The following is a 12724-nucleotide window of genomic DNA, read 5'->3' as shown; positions in this document are numbered from 1 at the left end:
TTGACATTTAATATAATTCGTAATTAAAAATGCCAAGTATAAAAACAAAAAAAATTATAATGCCAAAGTATTAGGAACTTTAAACTTATTCGTTCCAAATTTTTGGATGTACATTATTAATCGAATAACAGAAAAAACAACTTTTATATTTATAATTTACTAAATACCCTTTCAATAAATTTTTGACTTAAGCTTACAAATGATTCTTTACTTTTTATTTTAAAAGTAAAGAATCATTGTTTATAAATAATGTCTAGAGTGCAGGAAAAAAAATTTTTAGAAATAGGAATTTGAATTTAGATAATTTTTTTATTATTAATAATTATATTATATTATATAATTTTATTATTTTTTATTATTTTATTTTTTATTTCAATGATATTATTTTATTTAAATATTTATTTAAAAGAATGAAATGAAAATAATTTTAATTTAAAATAATTTAATTATTAATGAAGATCATAATTTCTTCTGAAATAAATATGAACAATATTTATTCAATTAATATTCAATTGCAGTTTATTGTTTGAATAAATTGCGTCTCATCAAAAAAAAAAAATATTTACATTAAAGTATTTTAATGCAAAAAAAAAGAAAAAAAAGAAAAGAAATTAGACATGGCATGTTGATGTATTACGTTCCAACACAAGAATTGATCTTTTTCATTCTTTGAATTGTTTGATAACCATTAATAAAAATTCATTCTTTAATAATCATCAATAATAACGTTTTCTTTTTTTCTTTTTAACTCATTAGGCTATTAAAAAGTTTGATATGCACAATGAGACGGCAAAACATCATTAAATATTTCCGGTGGTTCAATGAGATGAAATCGAACTAGTCTATATTATCTTAATTAAACGCTTATCTATGAAATACCATATTTTTTTCTCACGTCTGGTTCTAAAACGAGCCGCTCGCTATTTTATCTATTCTAGGTTAATTATTAATAACGGAAAATAAATATTAATATGCGTGCTGTAATTAAAATTTTGCCTTAATTTTTATCGATGATTAATGTCAATAATCTAGAATAACAGAAGTTTATTTTCCTATTTGATTTGGTATTGACTTTATTTTTTAATTTAAGTTCAATTTTTAACTACGGAAGAACTAAAACTAAGAGCTATACATCGATCTTCTCATCGGTCTAAAAAAAGATAAATTTAAGCCAAAAATTGAAAATTTTGCATTAAGAATATCATATATAATAATAATTAGATTCTGACATAAAAGAAATTTTAAATAAAATAGAGGTTAATTATATATAAATGTATTTCATAAATACAACGGAGTCAATAATGCCACTTCCAATCACCAATTCATCTTTTGGTTTTAAAGGTCTTAGATGTTTTTGATAAACTAATTTCTCGTAGTTATACTATTTTATTCTGCTGGGTACCATCCCATGGTAGAATTTTGGACAACGAACAGACAGACAAGGCTGCCAAATTGGCGACTACTTCAATCGCTACTACTATTCCTATCAGTGACATAAATATTGTAATGTTTCTTTTTTCTAAATGGTAGAGACAATGGGACTGGTAAACAAACAACAAACCCCATGTGCAATCTTGCCCCTCATTAGCGAACAGAAAAGCAGATACTATTTAAACTCGTTTTAACACATTAGATTCACCCATATTCACTTGTTGGTAGTCGAACAACCACCTCTGTGTTCGAGATGTCATTGTCAAATGTCTGCCCAACATATATTTTCAGATTGCCCAAATTTCAATGCCCAGCGTTAACAGTTTTTTCAAAAGTCTTGCACTCCATTATCTTTCTGGTTTGATAAGATACCTCATGTCCAACTCTTTGAATTTTTAAAGCCAATATAGTTTTATCCATTTATTTAAATTGTCATTAAATTTTAGGATTTTCCTCATATTCCCTTCGGCGACTGTTTAAAAATGGCATACTTTTTACCTATTGTTTGGAGCAGCATGATTAACATCGTGGCTCTTGCGCCGGAAAACCCCAAACAAATGAAAAACAACCGCCAATATTGTTTTTCTTAAAGAGGTTTGGGAACAAGAGTGCACAAAAAGTCCAAGAAGGCATTCATACAAATCCATCGATACCCATTTCCTTATCAAGTAATTCCTTTTTGCTTTTATACACAGTACAAAGCCACAAAACAGTTCTTTTAGGGGGAATTCTCTTTTTATGAAGAAAGGAAGAGAAAAAAAAAAATGAAAAGGAAAACCACACATTCGGAGGTGGGTTTTCTTTTTCTCCTTTTCTTTTACCTTTTTCTGAAAAAAAAAATCAAAGTGACGGAAAGTATTCTGAAGGAGAAAAAAATGCCTTTTAGAGTGTTAATACAATAGTGAGGTATTCATACAACTGGCAAAAATGAAATCTCATTTCACTCGTCGCGCATATTACGCTAAAATAAAAGAAAAGGCTTAAATTGCTGTTAAAATAGAAGCATAATCAGTAAAAAGAAATTTTACATAAGTCTTCATCGTCCCTTAGGGTGAGAGACTTACAAATCGAGCTTAAAAAGAAAAAAAAAAGAATAAAAAAAATCGAAATATAAATATAACAGGAATAAATAAAGAAAAAAGACGAAGAAAAAAATCTTCAGTTCTAATGGGAATAAATTTTGCCACATTTTTTTTTTCGTTTCTTTATATTTTTTTAATGCTTTCTCTTAGTTTTCAATGTTTCTTTTCTTTAGAGAAGTATCATTATATGCTAGGAAAGTTTTTTCAGGACTTTTTATTGGGTGCGTATTTTTAAATGAATGTAATTGAAATGGTGGTTTCAATACAATTAGTAATGAACACAGGAAAACTCTTCTTTTTGCTTAATTTTACGATGGTCTGACTGCATGATGAATTCAAAAGCATCTTTAGTTCATGGTTTCTAGAATCTTCTTCATTAAGCAATTTAAAACAAACCAAAAATGTAACGAAAAAAAAAAGAAAAAAAAAGAAAGAAGTATTAGCATTTTTATTTTTAAAATTAATCTTAATTTTAAATAAAACTGCAATCAGAATCGTTTGCTGTAATTAAGAATTTAAAGAATTTAACTGCGACTCCAGTGATAATTTTTTTATAAAGTTTTTGAGTGAAAATTATGAAATTGCTGATTGAATTACTTACTTTTTGTCCCGCTTTAGGCCTCTGTGGTTTGACTTTAATATTAACCGCCGAAGGTGGAACTAAAAAAGAAATGCTTAACATTAAAATACTAGCACAAAATTTTAAAGATTAAATTCACTAACATAAAAGACATTACTATTATCTTATAAAATTATTTTACTAAGAATATTTTACAATAATTATTAATCTAATAAAGTAAAAAAACTAGAAAAGTAGTAAGAGTCAGAAAACTTTACTCTTGCACTTTTACAAAAACATTTTTGTAAACACAAGCTATTTGTAAACCTCGTTCACTTATTTCAAATAATTCACATCATAAAAGATTTTTAAGTATCCCATTTATTAAAATCAGTTATTTATTTTTTATTCGAATGTTTTATTGTGATAATTTTAAAATATTCAAGTTTTACAGTAAATAAGATTTCATCCATTTTTCTTCAAATAGAACATACATTTTTCAGGAAGTCGAATATAAATTATGAAAGAACGCTCATATTTTTTTCAAGCTCCCCAGTGATCAAAATCGATAGTATTTTGAAATATATTTTTTATTCGTTCCTGCTTTTTTTATACTTCGAAATGCAATAGTTCTGCCTTTTAACAAAAATACTTCGAAAATAAACTTTACTTCGCATAAAAGCATCTACATTTCTTTATTCCATCCATAAATTCGTGTTTTTCTTTTTAAATAAGTTTTGCAGACCCTTTCCCAAATAAAAAGGAAGATTTTCAGAACGTTTGTTAATGTCAAATCTTTATGTTATATTGACGAAAACTATGATTCTCTCCAATTCCATAGCTTTACAAAAATAAAGCAGAAAAAACAAAGCACAGGTTTAATACATTAAGTACCGATAGAGTATAATTTTATTTGCCGAATCAATAAAGGTGAAACAATATTCAGATGATCAATTTCCTATCTGAAGCTAATTTGAAGTTTAATACAATGTTAAATTCATTTGTTTGATATTACTTAATTATTGCTAAATAATTAATATACTAAATTTAATATAAACAATTAATATAAAATATAAAAATTAATATTAATAAATTTAAACTTTTTTTAAATTTAAATAATACATTAAAAGAATTAAGTTTTGAACTTAAATTTAAAAGGGAAAACAAATTCAAAATCTCTTGTTATCAGTAGCCGGATTCATTTATAGAACTTGCACTCACTACTGTAACACAAGACAAGATTTTGAAATTTTTATGGGAAAAAATCCGGTGTACGTAAAAATAATTTTACATATCAGGAAACATGATTATAAACATCACCTTTAATATTTCATCTATTAAGGATTAAATATTCTCCTTGATTTCCTAAAAGAATTTCGTTGTTTATAATTTCTGGTCGACTTTTTATAATATTCTTAGAATTTTGACCTGTTTTGACAAAAATTTCTTATTTTTTTGTGTAAAAAAACTACTTTAATTTATCCCGAAATATGATGATACACACACACAGTAACATTTTTCTCTATTGTGGATTAAATATTCTCCCCTATATCCAATAGAAATTACGTTTAATAATGTGAGAAACTTATGTTTTGGTTTGAAGTTTCTGAAGCCACAAAATGCATGGGCAGAAAATTGGCGATTTATCGCTGTTGAGGTATCAATTTTTTTGCTTTTAAGGGTTATTAGAAAATGATAAAGCGTTTGGCTACTTATCGCTAACAAAAAGTTACAAATTGGTGCGAATGTCCGCCATGTACACGATTCTTCTGTCTGGCTAATAAAGAGCAGAACCGTAAGAAGTTATCGCCCAAAGAAGCACAAAGAATAAATAAAAGAATAATATATTTTATTTATTATATATTCTTTTATTTTTTAAATTATATATATATAATTTATTATTTTTTTTAATTTTCAATTTTTATATCTGGCTAAAAAAAGTTTTGGAGCTCAAACGACTTTTGAGAGGGGGAAAAAAAAAAAAAAAAAAAAACCAAAAAACCCCATCGTTTTTAAAATATCCACACATGCGTAGTCATGTGATTTTTCAAACTTGTTTAACTGGTTAATGGCTAAAATTAGTTAAGATAAACAATGATATAAAAAATAATAATGTTTCCACATGATAACATGAAATTTGTGATAGCAGATTCCAATTTTGTAATTTATTTATTTATTATGGAACTCCTATTCCAGTTCCTATCCAATCTTTTATGCAGTGTTTCAATTCTGACATTCTCCGCATGTCTGCTTTGGTTGAAGTGAATGATGCGAAACAAGAAAACGCGACCTAAAAGATAAAACTCAAGATCCCGACTCAGAGAATGAAACAAATACGCCAGATGAATACATTAGAGTAGGAATGAGATTTGTTTGTCATTTATTGACAACTATTTCATATTTTTGTGGAAGGCCGCTTTATATGCAGAAATACTTTATCACCATGTTTCTTGGTATGTTAAACATAAAATAACAAGTTTCATTTATTAAGGATTAAATATTTTACTCCATTTCCAGGATGAATTTCATTTTTTCGAACATTCGATCCACCTCCTATTCAATCTTTTATGCAATGCTTCACTTCTGAAACTCTCCGCAAATACGCTTTGGTTGAAGCGAAAGACGCGAAACAAGAAAATGCGATCCAAAAGATAAAACTCAAGATCCCGACTCAAAGGACGAAACAAACACGCCAGATGAATACATTAAGGCTCAGGACGAGAGTTGCCTCAAACTCTTTTGAAACGCTGACATTGAATCAATTGAATGGGCGACTAATCCTTCCCAAGATTAAAACTAAGTCAAAGAATAATTAGAGTCAGAGCCTGACACTTCAACGTTTCAGGGAGCCCAAAATAAAATACTAAATTCTTGTGTATCGATTAAATGAACAGAATTATGTTCCTTATTAATGAAGCAATTCTAATTACTGGGTCTTCGAATATAGTAAGCCTTTCATTTAATTTGAACGGGGGCTCAGAAAGTAAGATCACGGGTGGGTGTTTTATTCGGAAGGTTTGTAAGTTGTTCTAAGAGGGAGCTGGCTGAATAAAAGAGAATATTATTAGTTCGTGAATATTAATGTTCGTTGAAAGGATGTTCTGCCGACAAGTTCAAAAGAAGAAACTACATCGACTCCTCGGTTTGGCCGATCAATTACGAGATTTAAAGAAAAGTAATCCGACTTTGGCAAACAAAATATGGTAAAAGGATCATAGTTTACGATGGAAATTAGCAGCGCCAATAATTCATAATTATAATTTCTAAGCCATCGTTTCGGAGATGTCTTACTGACAATGTCTTCCGAAATTATTATTATGTAAAATAGAATCTGGGAAAGTTCTGCGAGTGAAGCAAAATGATACAACTAAGACTTAAATAAAATAATATAAGAGATTAGAAAGAAATGTATACTATTGGAAACATAATTCTTAATTCAGAATTGAAAACTGCTTAAATAAGCCAATGATACATGGTACTGGGTATATATTTAAAAAAAAAAACTATTTGATAGCTTATAGTTAAGGGATATTAAAAATTGTAGCGTTACCTGACGGAAGAACGTGTTAACGCAAGATTTAAATGAAATAAAAAGCACCTTAACCCCCTTTTAAATTGCTATATATTTATTGAATCGTAGAGTACACAGGATAGGGTTACGTATGGAATATTACATAGAGCAACTTGCCTTCACTCTTTTCTGGTACACATGCTCTATTTTGTCGAAATTTTCCATGGCCATTTTGCACAAATGTGTGTGAATTTCGTTGATGCAACGTTGAATTTTCTCCTCCAATGCAAGCGTGCTTGTTCGCTTAGACATTTGACTCCATAAAAAAGAGACTCAATGGAGTTAAATCACACCGTGGGCCAATTCTCAAATTTCGGAAACTGTGGCCGCCAGACTTTTATAGTTTTAGAAATATGTTTAATAATGAAAACACGTTGTTCTATCGTGTAACGCTCCATTTTTCCTAACCCTAAACTATCAGCGATCAAATGATTTTTTAACAAGGTCGCCAATACTTTAGTGCACGAATAGTGGCAAATTTAAATCTCGCGATAATTTTGAGACACTTTTTATTATTAGCTTCTTCGCAAATACTCAAAAATATTGCAATAGTTGGAAGCAAATATTTCAACTTGACTGTTGTTGGCGATAGCTTGTTAACACTTTATATTATACTATATATAAACGTTTGGATGTTATATTAAAATTATTTAATAAAATAATTTTTTTCTAAGTCCTTAAATTCAAACATAAACCATTTAATTTCTAATTGAGTGAATATAAGACTTTCCCATATTTCTCAGGGTCTAATTTCTAGAATTGTAACTCTACAACTTTAAGTTTTAGTATCACGTATTTAGTATTATCGCGAAATCCCACATCTGAAACATATTCTTTGTTATAAAGCAATGAAGTTATTTTCATAACTAACTTCAGACTTATATAAACTCTTAACGCTTTCCTGTTTCCTGTATCGCTATGGAATTCTAGATTTTTACTGTTCGTTATTTTATTTTTATACTTCCATTATGATAAAAGCTGATAAAAATCATTCAATCTATTTTTAAAGGGTGACTTATCAAGCCAAAATGTAATTATTTAATAGGAACATCTAACTATATTTCCAAGTTTTATAGAAATTTAGTACTTACAATATACTGTAAGTCTTGTAGTAGCAACCATGGGTAATAATGAAGCTGAATTGGAAGCTTCACATCTAAATTCCACTCCATTATCATTATCATCAACAGTAATCGACACTTCTGCAGTAACAACATTATTATTTGTTGTTGTCGTCGATTCAATCTATTGAAAATAATTTTTAATCAATTACTTACATTAAAAAACACAACTTATAATACAAAAGATTTACAATACAGCGTATTTATATAAAATAAAAATAACAAATCTGCAACATGTATATATAATATTAGGAATTAATGTAAAAAACTTATACATTTTGAATATCAAATTGCTTTTTAATGAAATATAAGAATAGATCAACGATAGAGTACAGATAGAATAATGAATTAGAAATATTATCTTATTTATTATTCACTGAAAAATAAATGTAATTTTAATCCTCTTAAAATCAAAAATATATTTAGAACCAAGGAATGCAGATTCTACGAAACTTTCTAGCATACATCCCAATAAAGATCTCACCTCGTATAAAATTCTAGACCTTGGGTAAGATCGCAAATGTCTTGCTCGATATTGGCGAAAAAAAGGTTAGGGAATGTAGCTCATTGGAGTGATAATTGGAATTTGTTTGGCGAATATATATTTTGGACATCTTTTTACCAGCCAATTGTAACCAAAATTTGTTACAGAACTATAGTTGTTATTGCAAGATCTCGTATTGAATTTCATAAATTTAAATCATTGCATTTATGAATTGTTAATTTACATGCAAACAAAAGAACAGACCGTCAGACAGCCAAATTCTCGGCAGATTTGAATCAAAATTTGACAAAAAACACACTTTAGATGATAAACCTGTATTCCAAATTTTATTTGTCTAGATCTATACGTTGTGAAGTCAGCGATTTTACTTGTAATAGAACAGACAGACAGACAGACATTCTCTAAAAGGGTTCCTCTCAAAATTTGACAGAATTTTAAAAATTTAGTCTAAAAATGCATGTATCAAATTTTAATCATGAAGCTCAAAATGTTTTTGAATCGTCATGTTCTCAGACAGACAAGCCTAATGGAGCCAAAAATGTATTTTTCGAATTCAGGAAAATCTAAAACACTAAGATTCGTCAAAATCCGAAGTTCACATTTTTTGACGATTACAATATTTTCTATATACTTCTCGAACGAGAAAGTAAAAAAGTAATAATACATATAGTGAAATAATATGTATAAAATTGGCATATTATATTTAAAATTAACTATAGAAAAAAATTATGTTTGAATTCCTTTTCAAAATAATATTTAAAATTATTAATACCTCTTTATCTTTCTTGAACCATTTCAATGTAGGAAGAGGGTTTCCACCTTGAGATACACAAGACATTTGTTGAGTAGACCCTGTTTCTATAGGTGTTCCTTCTGTGTAGCCTAGAATGGTTGGGGGTTTGGGCGGATCTATAAATAATGAGAAATAACAATCATTAGCACTATTAAGGTCAGTATCGCTTTAATCACATGCCAAATTAAATATATTTCAAATTAAATAAGAATACAACTTGAATATATATTGTTTTTCTAAAAAAAAAAGGATATATATAAATATATTTAAAATGAGAATAAGATAATAAATAGCGGGAAGATAGAATGCTTTCAATTTGGCTTATTGACAAAATTCTAATTTCAATAGGGTGAATTTTTCGCCAAATTTTGCCAAAAAAAGCGAGTTTTACAGAAATATTCGCTGGCATTCAAGATGTAAGAATATGTAGAAACGAGCCAGTTGAATATATGCAAGATAATTTCGGTAAATACTTATAAATATCATCATGGGATGTTGTTACTAAATGCATTCTGAATTTGCCAATAACGATCACGGGATCCTGAAAACGTTGAGAGAAAAATTTCACGTAATGACAAACTATCATCGCTTAATGGTACAAAAAGTCTCATATTAAAAATAACATTCAGTTGAAACTAACTATTTGGTACATTTTGGTATTGCTTCATCTAACCAACAGAATCTAAGTCGCCAATACTAGAAAACAAGATTTTATTTAAGGTTTAAAATACGTTTGCGATATTAAAGAGTACAACTTAATAGATTTGTACCAAAAAGTAAATTTTGACATACAGCATTTTGAACTGTAGACGAACGAAATTCAGTTTCGAGACATTTCATATATTTACTATATCGCTAAATACAGCCAACTGCGATTTCTAATAAAATTTCCCATTGGAATCTATTTTAACTTTTGAGTTTGCCGCCAATATGGTAACCCAAACAAATAGGCATAATAGTTCTTGTAGCAACCTTACGCTCAGTACTTTTTACTTTATTAGGCATTATGATTTTTGACTTTGGAGACTTGGCATTCTTAGCAATGTGAAGTAGAAAGTAGACATTAAAGTAGATTTAAATCAAATGTTTTTATGATGAATTCATACTTGATAAGAAATGTGGTATTAATTTAATTCCATAACAGTATATATATATATATATATATACTTTAAAATAATTGTGTTATTAAAATCATTGATAAAACATTAAGTTTCATTATATTAGAGGTAATTCAAAATAAATAATTTTACTCACATAAAACGCTAACGACTGCCGTTTCAACCATGGTTTCACTCAAAGCTTGATTAACAGCATAGCAAGAAAACATCTTCATATTTCTCTCCTAAAAATAAAAATAAAAAATAATAATACAAATTTTATACCATTGGATGTTTGGAAAATTCTATTTAATTTAATATCTTACTACTGAAAAAACTTAGTTAAAAATCTATCCAAATCGCATATCTTTGAATATTCTTTATTTTGCATTCAATCTAAATTTTAACTTCTAACAGAAAACATTTAAAGTACAGCTATCTAATTTCAAAAGTTCTACTCTTACATTTTTAATTTTCAAATACCATAACTACATTCGTATTCTTTGATGTATTATGCCAAAAGCAAACAGAATAATCGTACACTGAGATCATTGTATAAGATGTTATATTCTTTCAAAACATATTAAAGAAGTTAACATATCAATACATATTCAAATAATACCGACAAGATCAAATAATGTTGGAACATTTTGAATAAGTAGCCCAGAAGAAATGTTTGAAATCATTTCTTTAAGATAAGCTGATTTGTTATAATTTATTTTCCCACATTCTGAAATAAAATTAGCAAACCAGAAAATAATTTTCCAAATTCTACATTCAGTTTCTTTAAAAAAATATATATTATTAAAAACGTAATTTATTAAGATTCAAGCAATCAACCGAAAAATGAAAGTACTAATTCGTTTAGAAACATTAAAAAAAATACTTTAAAAAATGGCAAGGGAAATATTTTATAAAATTATTCCAGACGCATTTAATAAGCTTGAAAAATAAAATGAATATAAATAAGTTAAAGTTACTAATTCGAGATTCTTGATACACATTAATATTTAAAAAAAATTTTGAAATCGAAGAATTCTCAGATGAAATAAGCAATTAAATATCTGAATTTTAAAAATTGGAAATGAATTCCACAATGGGTATTTGTATTCAAATATTTCAATGGAAACATTTTAATTCTCGATGAATATTTATTTGCTAAAGTGTTTCATGTTTTAAGGATGAGAAAAACTATGCATTACGATATTTTTTTGGCATTTCCAACAAATAATTGCAAATGTGTAACAAATATGCATTAAAAATGCTAGACAAAATAAGTATATTAATAAATGAACGGTTTATCATTTTACTTAGGAAGGCTCGTTTATAAGCTTTAAGGAATTGTAACATAAACTTTTTTATAAATTAAATTAATCATCAACTTAATTAATTTTAGATGTAATATTTTAAACCATAAATTATTTGGCATAATTTTCTTATTTAAACCGTTCATTCTTCAGATGAAACAAAGCAGAAACAGTAAAAATTTTTGAAGCTAGCGAACAATTGTAGAAGGGTTGCATTTTAGGCCAGTCAAGAATTCCTTTAATCGAGCATGCGCAGTAACAAAGTGTACTTTCTAACAACTACCGATTGAAAGAAAATAGAGTATTAAAAGAAAAAGCGTATTAAATGTGTTTTTATAAATACTGCCTTAAATGTTTTTAAGTTGCGTGTTTTTAAAGTATTCAGCATCTAAAAATTGAAAATAAATGAGATAGTGAAGGATAATTAATCCTTAATGGAAATAAATTAGAAATGTACTGTATTACGGCATTTTATAGTATAAATAATTAATAAATAATTGCGAATAATTACCCTACAAATATTTATTTATTTACTTTAATTTCATATTTCTCTAAATTTTTCGTACTATTTAGTGCTCTTTTGCGTCAGTCTTTATTGTCCATAATCGCTTAGTAATTATTTCCTGATTGAAAACTTGTTAAGTTCAAGAATCTTATTGTTTATAATTTTAAAAATATTGAAATATTTAAAATATGAAAAAATAAAATATAAAAATGATAAAATTAAAAAAAAAATGTATAAAAGTACATCATTTCGCAATATAAAGCTGCCATTTTTAGCCACTCCATTCCATTCCTTTCTTTGGTTCATTCATTTAGTAAAGAACGCAACGATCATTTCATGCCTGCTTTATGCAAAATACATCCCCCTCCCCCACATACAATCTATATTAGAGTGGCATTATGGATTATGTGGCGTGAAATAAATATTAATTATAACATCCATATAATACTAGAGTCCTCACTGATGATATATTCGCAGGATAGTATTCTTATTTTATAAAAATGGTGAAATTTTAATAGTAAAAATTACATATGAAAAAGAATATGCAAAAAATTATATAATTTTAAAAATTTCATAACATAAAAATCAAGAAACATGCTTTAAAAAAATATTTTATACGAAAATAAATATGAAATAACTTTATCTTGAGAGCTTTTAAATGTGCCATTCCATACATGCATTTTAAAGGCAATAATAATTCCTAAAACTTAATAATTCAAGAAATAACCTTTTCGCAAACTGTCGAAAAATAAT

The 12724-nt window shown here is 27.4% G+C and overlaps 1 protein-coding gene across 5 annotated transcripts in view; it reads right to left on the bottom strand.

The window, feature by feature from the left end:
- Positions 1-12724, bottom strand: part of LOC129968766 (nephrin-like) — a 303539-nt gene that overhangs the window by 26773 nt on the left and 264042 nt on the right. For all 5 annotated transcript variants that reach the window (XM_056083000.1, XM_056082996.1, XM_056082998.1 and 2 more), the window contains exons 9-12: positions 10317-10404; positions 9042-9178; positions 7735-7888; positions 3115-3173 (exon numbers count right to left, since the gene is read on the bottom strand). In XM_056083000.1, coding sequence (XP_055938975.1) covers positions 3115-3173; positions 7735-7888; positions 9042-9178; positions 10317-10404 — 438 coding nt within the window. The remainder of the gene's footprint in view (positions 1-3114; positions 3174-7734; positions 7889-9041; positions 9179-10316; positions 10405-12724) is intronic.

Source organism: Argiope bruennichi, chromosome 5 (genome assembly GCF_947563725.1).
Source record: "Argiope bruennichi chromosome 5, qqArgBrue1.1, whole genome shotgun sequence".
In the NCBI taxonomy this organism is placed as follows: domain Eukaryota; kingdom Metazoa; phylum Arthropoda; class Arachnida; order Araneae; family Araneidae; genus Argiope; species Argiope bruennichi.
This window is presented reverse-complemented; position numbering and strand designations above follow the sequence as displayed.